The following is a 14,034-nucleotide window of genomic DNA, read 5'->3' on the forward strand; positions in this document are numbered from 1 at the left end:
CAAGGGGTTTCATTTTTTTTCGGTTTTCTATCAATGCCTATAATTTTAAAAGCATTTGAGATCCATCTTTAAAATTTTTTTTTGAATCTCTGAGTACCTGGTCTATTGTCCATTTTCAGCTTATGGTTGATTTTTGGGACACCCTACATATATATTTATCAGAGAACTTCCTAATCAAAATCAATCCTAATAATTACCAACTTCTTAATCTAGTACAATCTAATACCTTTTTGGGAACAATTCTAGTACATTTGCTTTACGTCAAAAGAACGACGCTGGACAACCCGTTTTGGCAGCACCTGTGTTGACAGCTAAACCAGGTTTTTTCGGGAACGGCCTAGTTCTTTAAAAATTGCCCCAATTTCGTAACTATTAAATAAAACACGACAAAAACTGCCTGAAAATGTGCATTTAAACCCGCAGACCGCATCCGAGCATCATTTCTGACAGAAAAAATATGGGTACAGTTCATGCCAAGGCGAGTTTGTTTACTTTTAGTCATCTCTAAATTTAAATCTAACCTCTATATGATGGTGCTGTAATTTTAGATTCCCAACGAAACTCCCTCGAATGTAAGTAGTTTCGCCAAACAAACGGGCCTCCATGAGGAGAGCCAGAAGGAGCCCGAAGTGAAAGAAGTTGATTTGGAAAGGGTTCGGGTCAGGGTTGACAAAATAAATGTTGATGGTCTTGGCAGGACCAAAGATGACATTGTGGAGGACTGTATACAAGAACTTTTTAAAGCAAAAGATTTCAAAGAAGTTCTTCTTCAATCCCTGAGCACCAGGACAAAATTGGAAGAACTGGGCTGTTTCAAAAATATTGGAGTATATATTGACACCAGCAAAGGTCCAAATGCCTCACCAGATGGTCTCGAGGTAACATTTGATGTGAAGGAATTTAAAAGAGTAACTGGGGGAATAAGTACTCAGGTGGGCAACAATGAAGGGTCAGTATTAGTTGGAATGAGAGCCCCAAATATTTTTGGTAGAGGTGAGAAAGTGCAAGTGGAATACAGTCATGGTTCTAAGAAAACTAGTAACTTTAATTTGGCTTTTATTAAGCCTTTTAGGGGTAAACACAGACCAATGTAAGTAAAAGTCAATAGTTTATTAATAGGTTGGGAAAATAAGGAGAAAGAAAAGGGTGTACATTTTGCTATTTTAGGCTTAAAACATCAGTATTTCAAGCTCATTCAGAATGGCCCAGTTCAGGATACAAACAACTAGAAAGAGGCCTTTTGTTAGACATAGGATTTAATTCTGGATCTCTGGTAAGTAATTTTTAATCTAATACAAATGCAAAATATTTGTGATAGTGATTTTTCATAATATATAAATTGAAAATATATTCTAATCCCTATATACTTTTTTAAAACAGACACTGGTAGACATAGTCTGTTTTGTGTATCTAATATATTATGTAGAAATTTGCATTATGTATACTGGGTGACACAGAAAAAAGGGTACACTGAATGAATAACTTTGTTACTTTTCAAGATAAACAAATGAAATTTGGTATATCGATAAAATAGTTATAAGAGCATCTTTTGACATATTCTATTGTTTTCCAGCACTTCCAGTTTAACAGGAAGTGACATTAACTTTCTTATTTTAAATGGGCCATTTGGTATATTATTACATATTTCGATAAAAAATAATATTCTGAAAACATTGATATTGTATTTTCTACTTTTTGTTTTATACTCAGAGAAAAAATCATTTTTTTAAATTTTAATTTTAAATTTTAAATTTTATTCATTAATTAAGGTGGTGGTTGTGTGTGGTTGTTAAAATAATCATATCAAATTATTGGGAGAAAGCAACCGCATTTCAAAGTGGTTGTTCCCAATAATGTGCTATTTAAAAAAATAAAGTAAATGCCAAAATTAATTATTTGGACATTTTAAATAGGCATATAAAAGATTTAAGTCATAAAATGCAATGAAAACTATTTCCATGATTACTTGATTAAAAACTAAAACTTTCAACACATTCATGGCACCCTATTTTAAAAAAAATAATTTTTGCTATGAGAATAAAACAAAAAGTAGCAAATAGAGTAGGGTCAAGGGGGTAAAAATGAGACACCAAAATCTTTCAGGTAAAAATAAGACAGCTCGTCCTGATATCTATTAAACAATTATTAAAGCAGCACCATATTTCTAGCAAAGATACAAACCTTAACTTTAAAATAATCTCTAATTTGTAAGAAAGAAATCTTCTCTAGGGGTTTTTACCATCAGCTGAAAAATGTGTCAAAATTAGGCGCGAAAAACACATGTTTCATATTGAAGTAAACAAATAGCAATCCTGAAGTGTATGAACTGTTTATGTTTTCTGTGCTTTGTTTAGTAACTGTACAGTGATTTCCTGTGCATTAAGTGCTGGGTAACATTAAATTAATCGGATAAACAGAAACTAGAGGTAGGTGTATTAATGAGACATGATTTGGGGTTAATATGAGACAAAATGTTGTTGAAATGTATTGAATATGAGACATTTTATGTGATATTCTTCAGAAAATTCTTGTTTTCAGATAAAATGAAAAAAATCTATAAGCCAAAGCCAAAACAATTTACAGAGGAAGACTTGCAGGCTGCCTTGCAAGATATTAGAGAGAACAAAATTTCATTACGCACTGCACAAAAAAAATATCACATAGACAAAAGCTTATTAAGTCGAAGGCTAAGGGGAATTGAAAAGAAGAGCGCGCAGAAAAACAGCACTATCGAAAGAAATAGAGGATGACTTAACTAGTAAGTAAAAAGTATTGGCTAACTGGGGTTTCGCTTTATCCCGAAAAGAGATATTAGATGTTGTACAGGCATTTGTACAACAAAATGATTTAAAAACTTCCTTTTGGGATTGTAGACCTGGAAAAGATTGGTTTGTATTTTTCTGCCAGCAAAATCGGTTCAGTTTGAAAAAACTAGAGCAGCTGGAGGCTTGTCGGTATAAAGCAACATCTGATCCCTTTATTATATATCATTTTTACGACATCTTGGAAGAAACAATAAAAAAATACCATCTTGAAAATAAACCTGACTCAATTTGGAATTTAGACGAGATGTATTTTTCAAGTGACCCTTCAAGAATTAAAGGAGTTGCCGGAAGAGGACAGAAAGATAAGGATTTAAAAGGTACTTACTTATTTTTTCTAAATTAAGATATTATCATTTATCTATTTAAATGCCATGTCTTTTTCAGACACAATATATGCATGTTCCAAAAAAGGATGGATGACTACCGAAATATTTAATGAATGGTTCATTAAATTCTGCGAAATAGTTACGCAAAGACCGTTACTTATAGTGCTGGATGGACATATAAGTTATTTGGATCCTCCAACAATTCAGTGTGCTATTAGGGAGAATATAGTTTTGTTAAAACTACCTCCTCATACGACAGATGTCTTACAACCATTGGACAGAAACTGTTTTGGACCCTTAAAGCTTAAATGGAATGAAGCTCTAATTGTTTGGCAAAGAACTAATAGAAATAAATTAAGTAAGTCTGAATTCTGTAACTTCCTTTGTTCAGTATGGGAAGAGGGTATAACAAAAAACAATGTTATATCGGGTTTTAATTCAAGTGGAATTTTTCCTTTCACCAGAGCCAAATATCACGTGGCACGGCTAGATAAAGATAAACTAGATAGATATCAGGACCTAAATCCAAGAGAGAACCCCTATAGTATTGTAGAACATTTACCAACTGAACAAAACGTATTAGAGGAAGCAAGAGAAAAGCAACCTGGTAATCAAGAATACATTGTAGTTGAGAAAGATATTTTAGAAAGAGAAGGTAGTAGTGATGAACAAGCTGACGAAACAAATAAAGAAATCCAAATGAAAAACAGAGAAAGTGCAATTTAAGAACCTCAAGCAGGTTGCAGTTCAATGAATGTTGAATTAAAAGTTTCAAATGAAAAGACAACAGATTCTAAAAGAGAAGTTTCTTTTCAAGAAATATTGCTTGGTCGCTTTTCAGTTACAAAAGGATTGGAAACAAAGAAACATAGAAAAATGGATATGAGTGGCTGTGTCATAACAGAGGGAGAATTCAGTAGAAAAATTATAGAAAAAAATGAAGTAAAATATAAGAATAAAAACGTAGTTAGAAAAAGTAGTGGAAGCAAAGGTAAAAATGTGGCAAAATCAAAGATTAATAATAGAAAAAAATATGAGTCCAGTTCAAGTGAATCAGCAGTAACTGAATGTACTGCCAGTTTAAGGGATAGTAATGATGATTATGACCCTTTTAGTGTTGACGAATTAGAAGTTAATAGTGACACACGAGAAAAAAAAGAGAACCTCTATTCAGCTGGAGAATTTGTTCTTGTCAAATATTTGGGTGGAAAAACTAAACAACATATTTATAAATATGTTTCAATCATACAAAAGATTTAAGACAGTTGAAAATTACGTTAATGCGATAAATGAAGAAGATATTGTTATGAAACTGCCTCTTCCACAGCTAGTTCTTACAGGAACTAGGGTGCATTATATTTTTCCCAACCAAGTTGATGTGTATGAAAATTAAGAAAGCCAATTAAGTGCTTAAAAAAACTAGTTAATTTATTTTTACTTACCAAGGAACTTTGTTTTTGAGTTAGGTACCTAATGTGTTATTTCATGTAAAAATTACACATTATTCATTTGTTTTTCATATTTATTAGAATGTTTCGTTATTTTGCTTTAAATTATAAAAAAATGAAAGGTTGATTCTTCATTAAAAAAAAATATACCTATTGTCTTTTTTTTACCCCATACTGTCTCAAAATTATCACTACACGGAACGTTCGTAGTTAATAACGCGAAATAAACCGTGTCTTATATTTAACCTGAGGTGTCTCGTATTTATCCGAATTCAAAGGTAAAAATGAGACACTTATTTTAATAAAAATAAAATAGATATATGCATATTAACATAAAAATTATTGTGAAAGTGATACCTAGATGATTTATTTTACGAAATATATATGTTGAAAAGAAGAAAAATAGCTTCAGAAATTCAAAAGTTGTAAAATCCGTCTCATTTTTGCCTCCCTTGCGTAGGGGCAAGGGGGAGCAATTGTTTTCAGAATATTATTTTTATCGAAATACATAATATACCAAGTGTCCCATTTAAAATAAGAAATTTAGTGTTATTTCTTGTGAAACCGGAAGTGATGGAAAATCCTAGAATATGTCAAAAGATGCTCTTATAACTATTCTATTGATATACCAAATTTCTTTGTTTATGTTGAAAAGTAAAAAAAGTTATTAAGTGTTCCCTCATTTCTGTGTCATCCGGTATAGTTAGCAAATTTATAATAACTTATAAGCCAAATAGATTAAAACAAAATTAACTGAGCCAATAAATCTGTGGAAGTTAGCCTATTTTAGGTATCTATTTTTGTATAAAATAACTCATATTTTGAAGTAATTCATATATTTCTTTGTAAAAAGACCTTTGCTATTTATTTTTATTATAGCTAAAGGTAAACGATTAAAAAAATTAGGACCAAAGTAGGGTATTAATATTTGACTAGTGGCCGTTGTCAAGAGTGGTATATTCAACTCATTACAATTTGTGTTATAACGAATATTGGATAATACTCATTATAAAGATATAGAAGAAAAGAATAATAAATATAATATTAATATATATATATATATATATATATATATATATATATATGTATTTATAAATAAATGTATTTATTTGTAGGATGAATAAACCTGTCAAAGTTTAAAAAGAAAAATTAAGAAATAAGTTCTCATTCTACAGTACTTAAAGCTTATAATTAAGCACAGCCTCTACATTACCATTCCGCTATTAAAGCAAAGGTTTACTATTGGCACTGTAAGAAGGCCTATAAAAAGGCATGAATACCTCTCACCAGAATTCTACTATTTTAGTACCAGTGGTACTAGGAGCAAAAAAAAAACAATGTAGAGGATGAACCTCAGAAGGCCCATACTGGCGCCAAGACAGACTCAATATGAAATTGAATCTTTATGTTTCCATTGTATACATACTTAATATTTTTTCTGCTAGAAAGATAAGATTCACAGTGCTGTCAGCAAAGTCATAGAGCAAGAGTTTATTTATTAATAGTTAGACAATTTACATTAATTGTTGAGATGCACAATGTGAAAGCTTTTGTAACATTGAAAAATAAAGTCTGTGTTAGTTTTTTGTTTTAAAGCATCTCTAAACAAATGTCAAAAAAGCAGTTTATTCTTGCTGTAGTAGATTTAATAAAGAAGCCAAATTTTCTGGAACTGAATTAATGATGGTTTCCTATAGAGGTACAGATAGATATATTTTATCAATCAATCATTTTTCTTTTTGTATTTTGTTCTGTCCTTTACATTTTATTGACATGTCAATAATACAAAGCCATGATTGTTTAACAGAAAATCATCTTTTTTTACTTAATCTGACTGAAAACAACCCAACCCAATATATTGATATTTTTCTTAAAAATCGAAAGCTTTTATGGAAACACTAGAGAATAACAAATACAATATGGATATCATATATCTGTATGACATTTAATTGGAAGCCATGTGATTTTCAATATGACATTCAAACTTGCATTGCCAGATCTAGGCAAGAAGTTCGTCAAAATTTAAAGTATCACAATTTAATTTTAAAAAATGCGACTGTGTTTAATTTTTTCCAACGCCATAGACATAATTAGTTTTGTGAAAGGATTTATAATAGATTCTTGTATGCATTTTAGATTTCCCTGAATTTTTTTCTCTAAAATTTTTAATTTTAGCAGTGACATCCTTCATCCTAATAAACGTAATTCCTCTAAAATAAAACCTCTTATTTTCAGTTTGTCTGTTTGCCAGGTAAAAGAAAAACTATTATCATCTGGAAATTATTTTACAGAGAGAACTCTAAGCCTTACATTGTCAATTTATATAACAAACTTGGAAGATTTTTTTTATTGAGAAAATTTAGAGTGTAGAAGTTTTAGGATCTAATAAATTTCACGTCACTATACAGGGTGTTTCCTTACTACGGTCCGAAACGTCAGAGGATATTCGATAGGTTGTTTTAAGAAAAAAGTTCCTTTGAATATATGTCGTACGAATAAAAATCACTTTAACTCATTCTGAAAACTATCCATGGACGACCTAAAATAAAAACTACCTTTAAGTAAATGTGGATTAAAAAAATGAGATAATCAAAAACAAAAAGAAGCATTGGCATACTTTTTTCCTAATAACTTGGCTGTGGTGCGCACTGGACCTAATAATTTCAACAGGAGGATCTAATAATTTAAGTCAACTTGCAGAATAATAATAATAATAAGCCTTTATTTCCAACATGATAGAATGCCCAATAACAATAATATAATTTATAGAAAAATAAAAAATACAAATCAAGTGATAAGTATTAAGAATATAAGGTGCTCCCCTTTGACAGCTACAGGATTCTAAAATTTTAATCTGCTATGGAGCTAATTAGCTTCTTCCTGTAATATTATCAAATTTTTGCAAGATCTGTTAATTTTTTATAAAAATTAAAAAAAAAATATATAAAAAAAAAGTTTTTTTGTCTCGGAATTATCCAAAGAATATTTTCTTGAAATGGGTTTTTTTTGTTTTAAATGTAAAACGTCTCTTTATTTCAGTTTAAGCATAACTTACAATGGGAAGGTGCCGTAAGAGATTTGTCAACATTAACTAGATCAGCCTCTTTTGACGTACGAGAGCAATCTGGTGCCTCTTTGAAATCCTCAATTAAACACATTTTAACTGTTGATTTTCGAGATGAACCCATTTTCCCCAGTACAGGGTAAGAAATATTATCTTTATTAATATATATATATATATATATATATATATATATTATATATATTATATATATATTATATATTATATATTATATATATATACAAATTTATATATATATATTATATATATTTATATATATATATATATATATTTATATATATATATATATATATATATTTTTTTGCAGATCTATAGTCCAGTTGACATCTGAACTGGCTGGCCTTGGTGGCGATATTGGTTTTTTAAAGAACGAAATTTTCTTCCAAGATAACTATTCTTTATTTGAGGACATTGTAAAGTATCTGATCCTGGTTTAGATCAAAGAACCATTTCAACCATTTGTAGGTTATCCAAACCAGTTTGATGGCTGGTTATATTTCTCCCACAAACAATGATAAAAAAGTCACTATAGCAGACAGATGTTTCATTGGTGGACCCCTTTCAATCAGGGGGTTCCAGGCACGCGGTGTAGGGCCCCATGTGGATGGAGATTCTTTAGGATCCAGCTCATATTGGGCAGCTGGGCTCCATCTGTTCACTCCGTTGCCTTTTAGACCCGGTAGAGGAGGATTTGGGGATCTTTTTAGGACACATTTCTTTGTTAATGCTGGGAATGTTGGAGATTTTAGTTTGGGTAAGTTTTTTTTTAATCTAGTTCCAATCATATGGCAGGATATTATAAAATTGCTTTTAAAGACAGGTTATTATCAATTAGATGTAGATGTTCTGAGTGCGTTGAAGTGTTTAAACTCTTTAAAAATAATACCAATATTTTGGTGTTATAAAATTGAATTAAATTTATTATTTTCTCAGTACAAAAACACATATACCGGCATGAAAAAAGTTGAGAGCTAAGAAAAAATTTAATTGCCATTAAAAAACTTGTTTTGAAGTTATCGGAAAAAAAAAACATTAATTTTCCATTTTTTATTGAGTGCTTCAGTTATTTTGAGATGGATAGTGCACTTTATTAATTAGGAAATATGTATTCTTAATATGATATATCTGAAGACCACAAGGGAAAAACGATCCAAGTCCAAAATTGTAAAATTTTTGATTATTCGCTATTTTTATACCCTTTCCCTGGTACTTTAACGTGCCGTGAAATATTCTTCAGAATACCGATCGTATTCCACTAAAATCAGCGATATAAGTTTGGTACACTTTGGAATAACGATCCAAGTCCGCCCGAACTCGACAAAGATCGGTCGAAGTCCACAATGCGTCCGCTTGAATCGTTTAAGATTCGTTAGCATTTTAGTCGTTATTGTTGTATCGTCCTAAGAGGTTGTTGGCGTTGTGTATTATTTGTTTTGGTATCTTCAAATGTCGGAAGAAAGTAATAGTAGTGACAGTGATATACCTTTAAGTGTTTTGAAAAACAGTAAAAAAAAACTAAAGCTTGGACGTGTAAGTGATGCGGCAAAATTTTTAAGAAATCATACTCATGAGACGGGTAATGCAAGTGCCTGCAAAAGATTTCGTTGTTTTGAGGTTATATCCGCCGAAAAAAGACGAAAAATCATTCAAAACTTTAATAGCTTAGAAAATAGAAATAGTCAAAACAGCCATTTATGCGAATTAATCGGGAATAAGAATGTAGTAGAAGAAGACCTAGACAAAACAAGAACACAGCAAGGCTTACAGATAACTCGTATACGTTTAAAGTAAGAATTAAACTAGATTGCGAGGGCGGCATGATGGGAGAAATTGAGGTATGTCAAAAAGCTTTTTTATCGTTACACGGGATTACCAATCGCCGTATTATGACTATGAAAGACTACCTAAAAAAAGGCGGTTATTGTGTTGCTGATATGAGGGGGAAACATCAGAATCGCCCTCACCGATTGAACTCTCAGTTAATCGAAAATGTGCGTAACCACATAAAATCTTTTAAAAGTAGGAAGTCACATTATAGCCTTAAAAAATCATCAAAGATCTACCTCCCTGAAGAGCTCAACGTTAAGAAAATGCACAAAATGTACGGCGACAAATTCCCCAATGACCCAATAAGTTATGAAGCATACAAACAAATTTTAGTCAAAGATTTTAATATTAGTTTCGGGTATCCTTGCTCCGATACGTGTAGCGTCTGTGATGAACACATAGTTAAAATAAAGTCACTACAAGAGAAACTAAAGAACACTATCGAAAACGAGGCACAGTTGGAATTACAAAATGAAATTAAAGGTTTGGAAAATGAAAATAAATTGCATAAACTTAAAGCAGCTACTTTCTATACAAGAAAGCGACACGTTAAAATACAGTCCAGAAAAAATGAGTCAATTGAAGCTATAACCATGGACTTTTCCAAAAATCTTCCTACACCCAACATCACTACCAATGATGTATACTACAAAAGGCAAATGAACTTTGTCAGTTTTAATATTCAAGTTCAACCAATGAGGCTGTTTTTTATACATACCCTGAGACTATTGCCAAGAAAGGTGCTGATGAAGTCGCGTCTTTATTACATGATTTTTGCCATAATATTCTAGGACAAACTGTTAGAGGTTTGAAAATATTTTGCGACTCATGTGCAGGTCAAAATAAGAATTACACCATTATACGCCTCTTACATCATATGGTCCATAAAGAAGGTAGGTTTGATAAAATCAAAATTACATTTCCAATTCGGGGGCACTCGTACTTAGAGTGCGATAAAGACTTTGCTCTCATCAAACAGAAAACAAGAGTTGGAAGTTCCATCCCAATGGGTCGAGGTTTTTAAAAGTGCTAGGGTTAAACCAATGCCACCATAATGTTATTGAGTGTACTACAGACATTTTCCATGCATGGACAAAATTTTTAACCCCTCAATATAAAAAAACCTGTCCATTCCCAACAAGGCCAATAAAAGAACTAATAATAAGCCATCAACATCCACGAACAATTCAAATGCGAGAAAGTTACAATGGAGCTATGTCAAGTTTTGTTCTAATACCCCCAAGGCCAGGCATAGCGGCTGCAACACCGGACAAACTTTACAATGGCCTCATTCCTATTCCCAAGTTGAACTATGACCAACTGCAGGAACTTAAGAAGTTTGTAGATGAAACGCCACAAATCTACTACACTAATTTGCCTTATCATGCTAATAATAGGACTGTAGATGATGCAGATATGGTAAGTGACAGCGATGAAGTTATACTTTGTACTAATAATAAGATCATTTCTGTTTCAGCAAAAGTAACTATCAATACCAATGTCTATTATAATGTCCGTGCCAAACATGACGCGCTATTTTGGAATGAAGGCAAGCTACAACGGTCAAATATTAAGATCCTTAGTAATGTTGTATTCTTGTTATAGCGGCGTTCAAACCTAATTCTTGTGGACTTGGATCGTTTCTCGGTACACCGAAGAGAAGGAATCTTAAATTATTTTTTTCCAAAATTCTGTTTATTTTTTTCTGATTTTTAGTAGTCCCTAAGTATTGCCCATGTTAATGACTTCTAATAAAAAAATAGTACAAAACGATTTATTTTTATTTTTTTGCATGGAAGTCTTCAAACTTTCAAATTCGTTTTTCTCAAACATATAAAAATGTGACTTACATCGTTCTTCCCCTGTAATCTTCATCTGTTTTTGTTGTAGATTACTATGTGTTTGTTAAAACCATATTATTTCGCTTCAATCAACTCTAAGTTTTGATTATTCATTGACTAGTTTTTTTGGTTTCAAAAATGCTAGATCAGCTTCTCATCCATAAGAAGCTGATATAATCAATATAAAATCTAGTATGGAGATTATTCTTTTCTCTTGATTAAAAGTACTTGGTGTAATATTAAATTTCTTATAGCTAAATTAATTTAAATTACAAAAGGCATACATAAAATTATTGATATTATACTATACATATATTATTGAAAAAAATGCAGAATAATTTTTGCAAAGTAGGAAACACAGGTTTCTTAAATTCTTAGTGAAAGATCTTCTTTGACTACTTTTTGACAAATTTCATTGATTTTACTCTTTTCATCCGTTGGTCGCTTTGATAAAACGACTTTTGGAATAATCCTTCTTTCTATGCTTTTATCGTAGGCTAAGGCGAGTTTTGGCATGTCGTACTTTTTAATGTATAGAGGACTATCAATAAATCCTATTAGTGCAACGATTTTTTTTTAAATGGATCTGGCGAGTTTTGGAATGGAACCTCTCATATACATCAGCAATCATTCAATTTTATTTTCTACTTTTTCTTTTAAGGAAAGGAAATTCCACTGACCAGGGGAATTCAGTATGTAAGACTTAGCACATGAAGTAATTTAAAGTGCGAAAATTATTTATAATTTAGAACTGTCTGTGGAATAATGGAACTGTGATTTCCTATTTACTATTTTCTATAGCCAATGCATTAAGAATTTTTATATGCAGTTAATCAAAAATCATAATTTTTCATAATTGTTCTTAAAAAAAAAAAGAATTGGATCATTTCTTATCAAATCAAAGTTTAAAACCGACTTGTTTTCCATCAAAAATCCCAAGCAACAATTTTTCCCCTTAACAACAATTAAAGTGTTTCAATGTAAAATTGAAATACTCTCTTTACCACAGTGCTGATAGAAATTTTAAGGCATAACAACTAATTTTTAGTTTACTGCAAAACATGTAGTCAAGAATTACTTACTTTTGACTAAAAGTAATTTTAGTAATATCCAATTTCTAGATGAAACGAACTCTTCCTATCCTACTCTCATTATTAATTCTAACAAACAAAAAAGTTTATATAAGTAAAATGATAAATAATCCCAGAATATGCTGGCATTTGTTAACGGTAGGCACAATCTGATTATAAAATTCTGTTCCTGTGGTTTTAGGAGTAAAACGATGCTAAGCAGAGTTTAATAATTCATATTTTGTAAAATAAGCAGATAAGGACTTCTTTATGTTTATTCTTAACTCCAGAATTTTGGAGAAACTTATAGCCTTATCATTCGCATAAAAGACAAATGACACTTTTTTTTACTTAACACGTTGACTGCCATGTGTATATATATTATACACAGCGTGTGTGTCACTGGCGCCATGTGTATAAAATATATACATAGTTCTATTGATGACTTCAGGCCGCGTGTATACGATTTACGCACACATTACGTGTATTTCTTATGGGTTCTCTATTTGTCCGGCGTAGGACTAACATATAATGTGATTGGCGTGAAAATATTTTTCTATTTTTTGAAAATATAGCTGTTTTAAATTTTGCATTGCAAAAAAGTGCCCAATAATGCGGGTCGAAGTTGGATAGAATTTTCTTTGTTTTTTAGTAAGAAAATACCGCATTTTAGGTTAGGAAATGTAACATAAAGTAAATTGGAAAATGTTTTCTTAAAAAAAAATAGAAGGTGATAACTAAAAATTACTTCTAAACTAATGGAAAAATACACCAAATATTTAAAACATTGTGGAAAAAATGGCATAATTGATAAAAATATGGAAAATCCCTTTATTACTTTAATTTGGCTTTATGAATTACAAAAAAACATTCAACACATATTGGTGGTTTACCTGGACAGGCATATGTATAAATTTTAGCGGTTGTGTATAGTATTTACACACACGGCGCAGATTAATAAAAAATAATGCTGCGCCGCGTGTATACATATTATACATGCTTCTAAACAAGGTCAAATACAAAAAAAGTGTCTCTTGCTACTATATTTGGATCTAAAATCTACTTATTAGAAAACAAAATTAATAAAACACTCCCGGCGCACCTGACCCAAGTTCTGATATACGTCCGGCAGTCAACGTGTTAATTACGAAATTTTTACAGAATTGTCTCAATGTCAACAAATTTTTGTCAGCCTTGAATAAGTGGCGACATAGTTTTTGATTTGTTTGCACCCGATCTCGTTAATTCAAGATTTAACTTAAAAGCTAAATTTTTTCAGAAAAAACCTCAAAAAGTGACATTGTACAAGTCCTTAAAGAAAACATGCGAATTTCTTATGGTCTAGGAGTGGCTTTGAAGCTCGGCAACATGGCTAGACTAGAAGTGAACTACTGTTTCCCCTATAGGTTTGAAAAAGGAGACCAAACGCACCCCGGCGTCCAATTTGGCATCGGCGTACAATTTCTATAATTTTCGCAGCCTCCCTGTATAAAATTGAATAGTAGATGGTATTAAAATATCGGCAAAATGAAATCGAGTGAAATTATTTGTATATTTTTGGACCAGATTATTTGGTTGACATCTTGATGTTATTATATTTTGTTGACAGTAAAAT

General features: G+C 31.2%; 1 protein-coding gene and 1 long non-coding RNA gene across 2 annotated transcripts; both read left to right on the forward strand.

Annotated features, from left to right (window-relative positions):
* The first annotated feature begins 270 nt into the window (after positions 1-270).
* Positions 271-14,033, forward strand: LOC126750489 (sorting and assembly machinery component 50 homolog). Its single transcript, XM_050460126.1, has 7 exons — positions 271-478; positions 549-1,090; positions 1,168-1,273; positions 7,639-7,802; positions 7,989-8,094; positions 8,147-8,435; positions 13,699-14,033. The coding sequence occupies exons 1-7, from the start codon at positions 458-460 to the stop codon at positions 13,887-13,889; spliced, it is 1,419 nt and encodes a 472-aa protein (XP_050316083.1). The 5' UTR covers positions 271-457; the 3' UTR covers positions 13,890-14,033.
* On the forward strand, positions 1,832-5,027 carry LOC126750497 (uncharacterized). Its single transcript, XR_007665739.1, has 4 exons — positions 1,832-2,426; positions 2,539-2,758; positions 2,874-3,142; positions 3,210-5,027. It is a non-coding gene; the product is annotated as an uncharacterized LOC126750497 (long non-coding RNA).
* Position 14,034: the final 1 nt, after the last annotated feature.

The sequence above is a fragment of the Anthonomus grandis genome, chromosome 2 (genome assembly GCF_022605725.1).
Source record: "Anthonomus grandis grandis chromosome 2, icAntGran1.3, whole genome shotgun sequence".
NCBI lineage: Eukaryota > Metazoa > Arthropoda > Insecta > Coleoptera > Curculionidae > Anthonomus > Anthonomus grandis.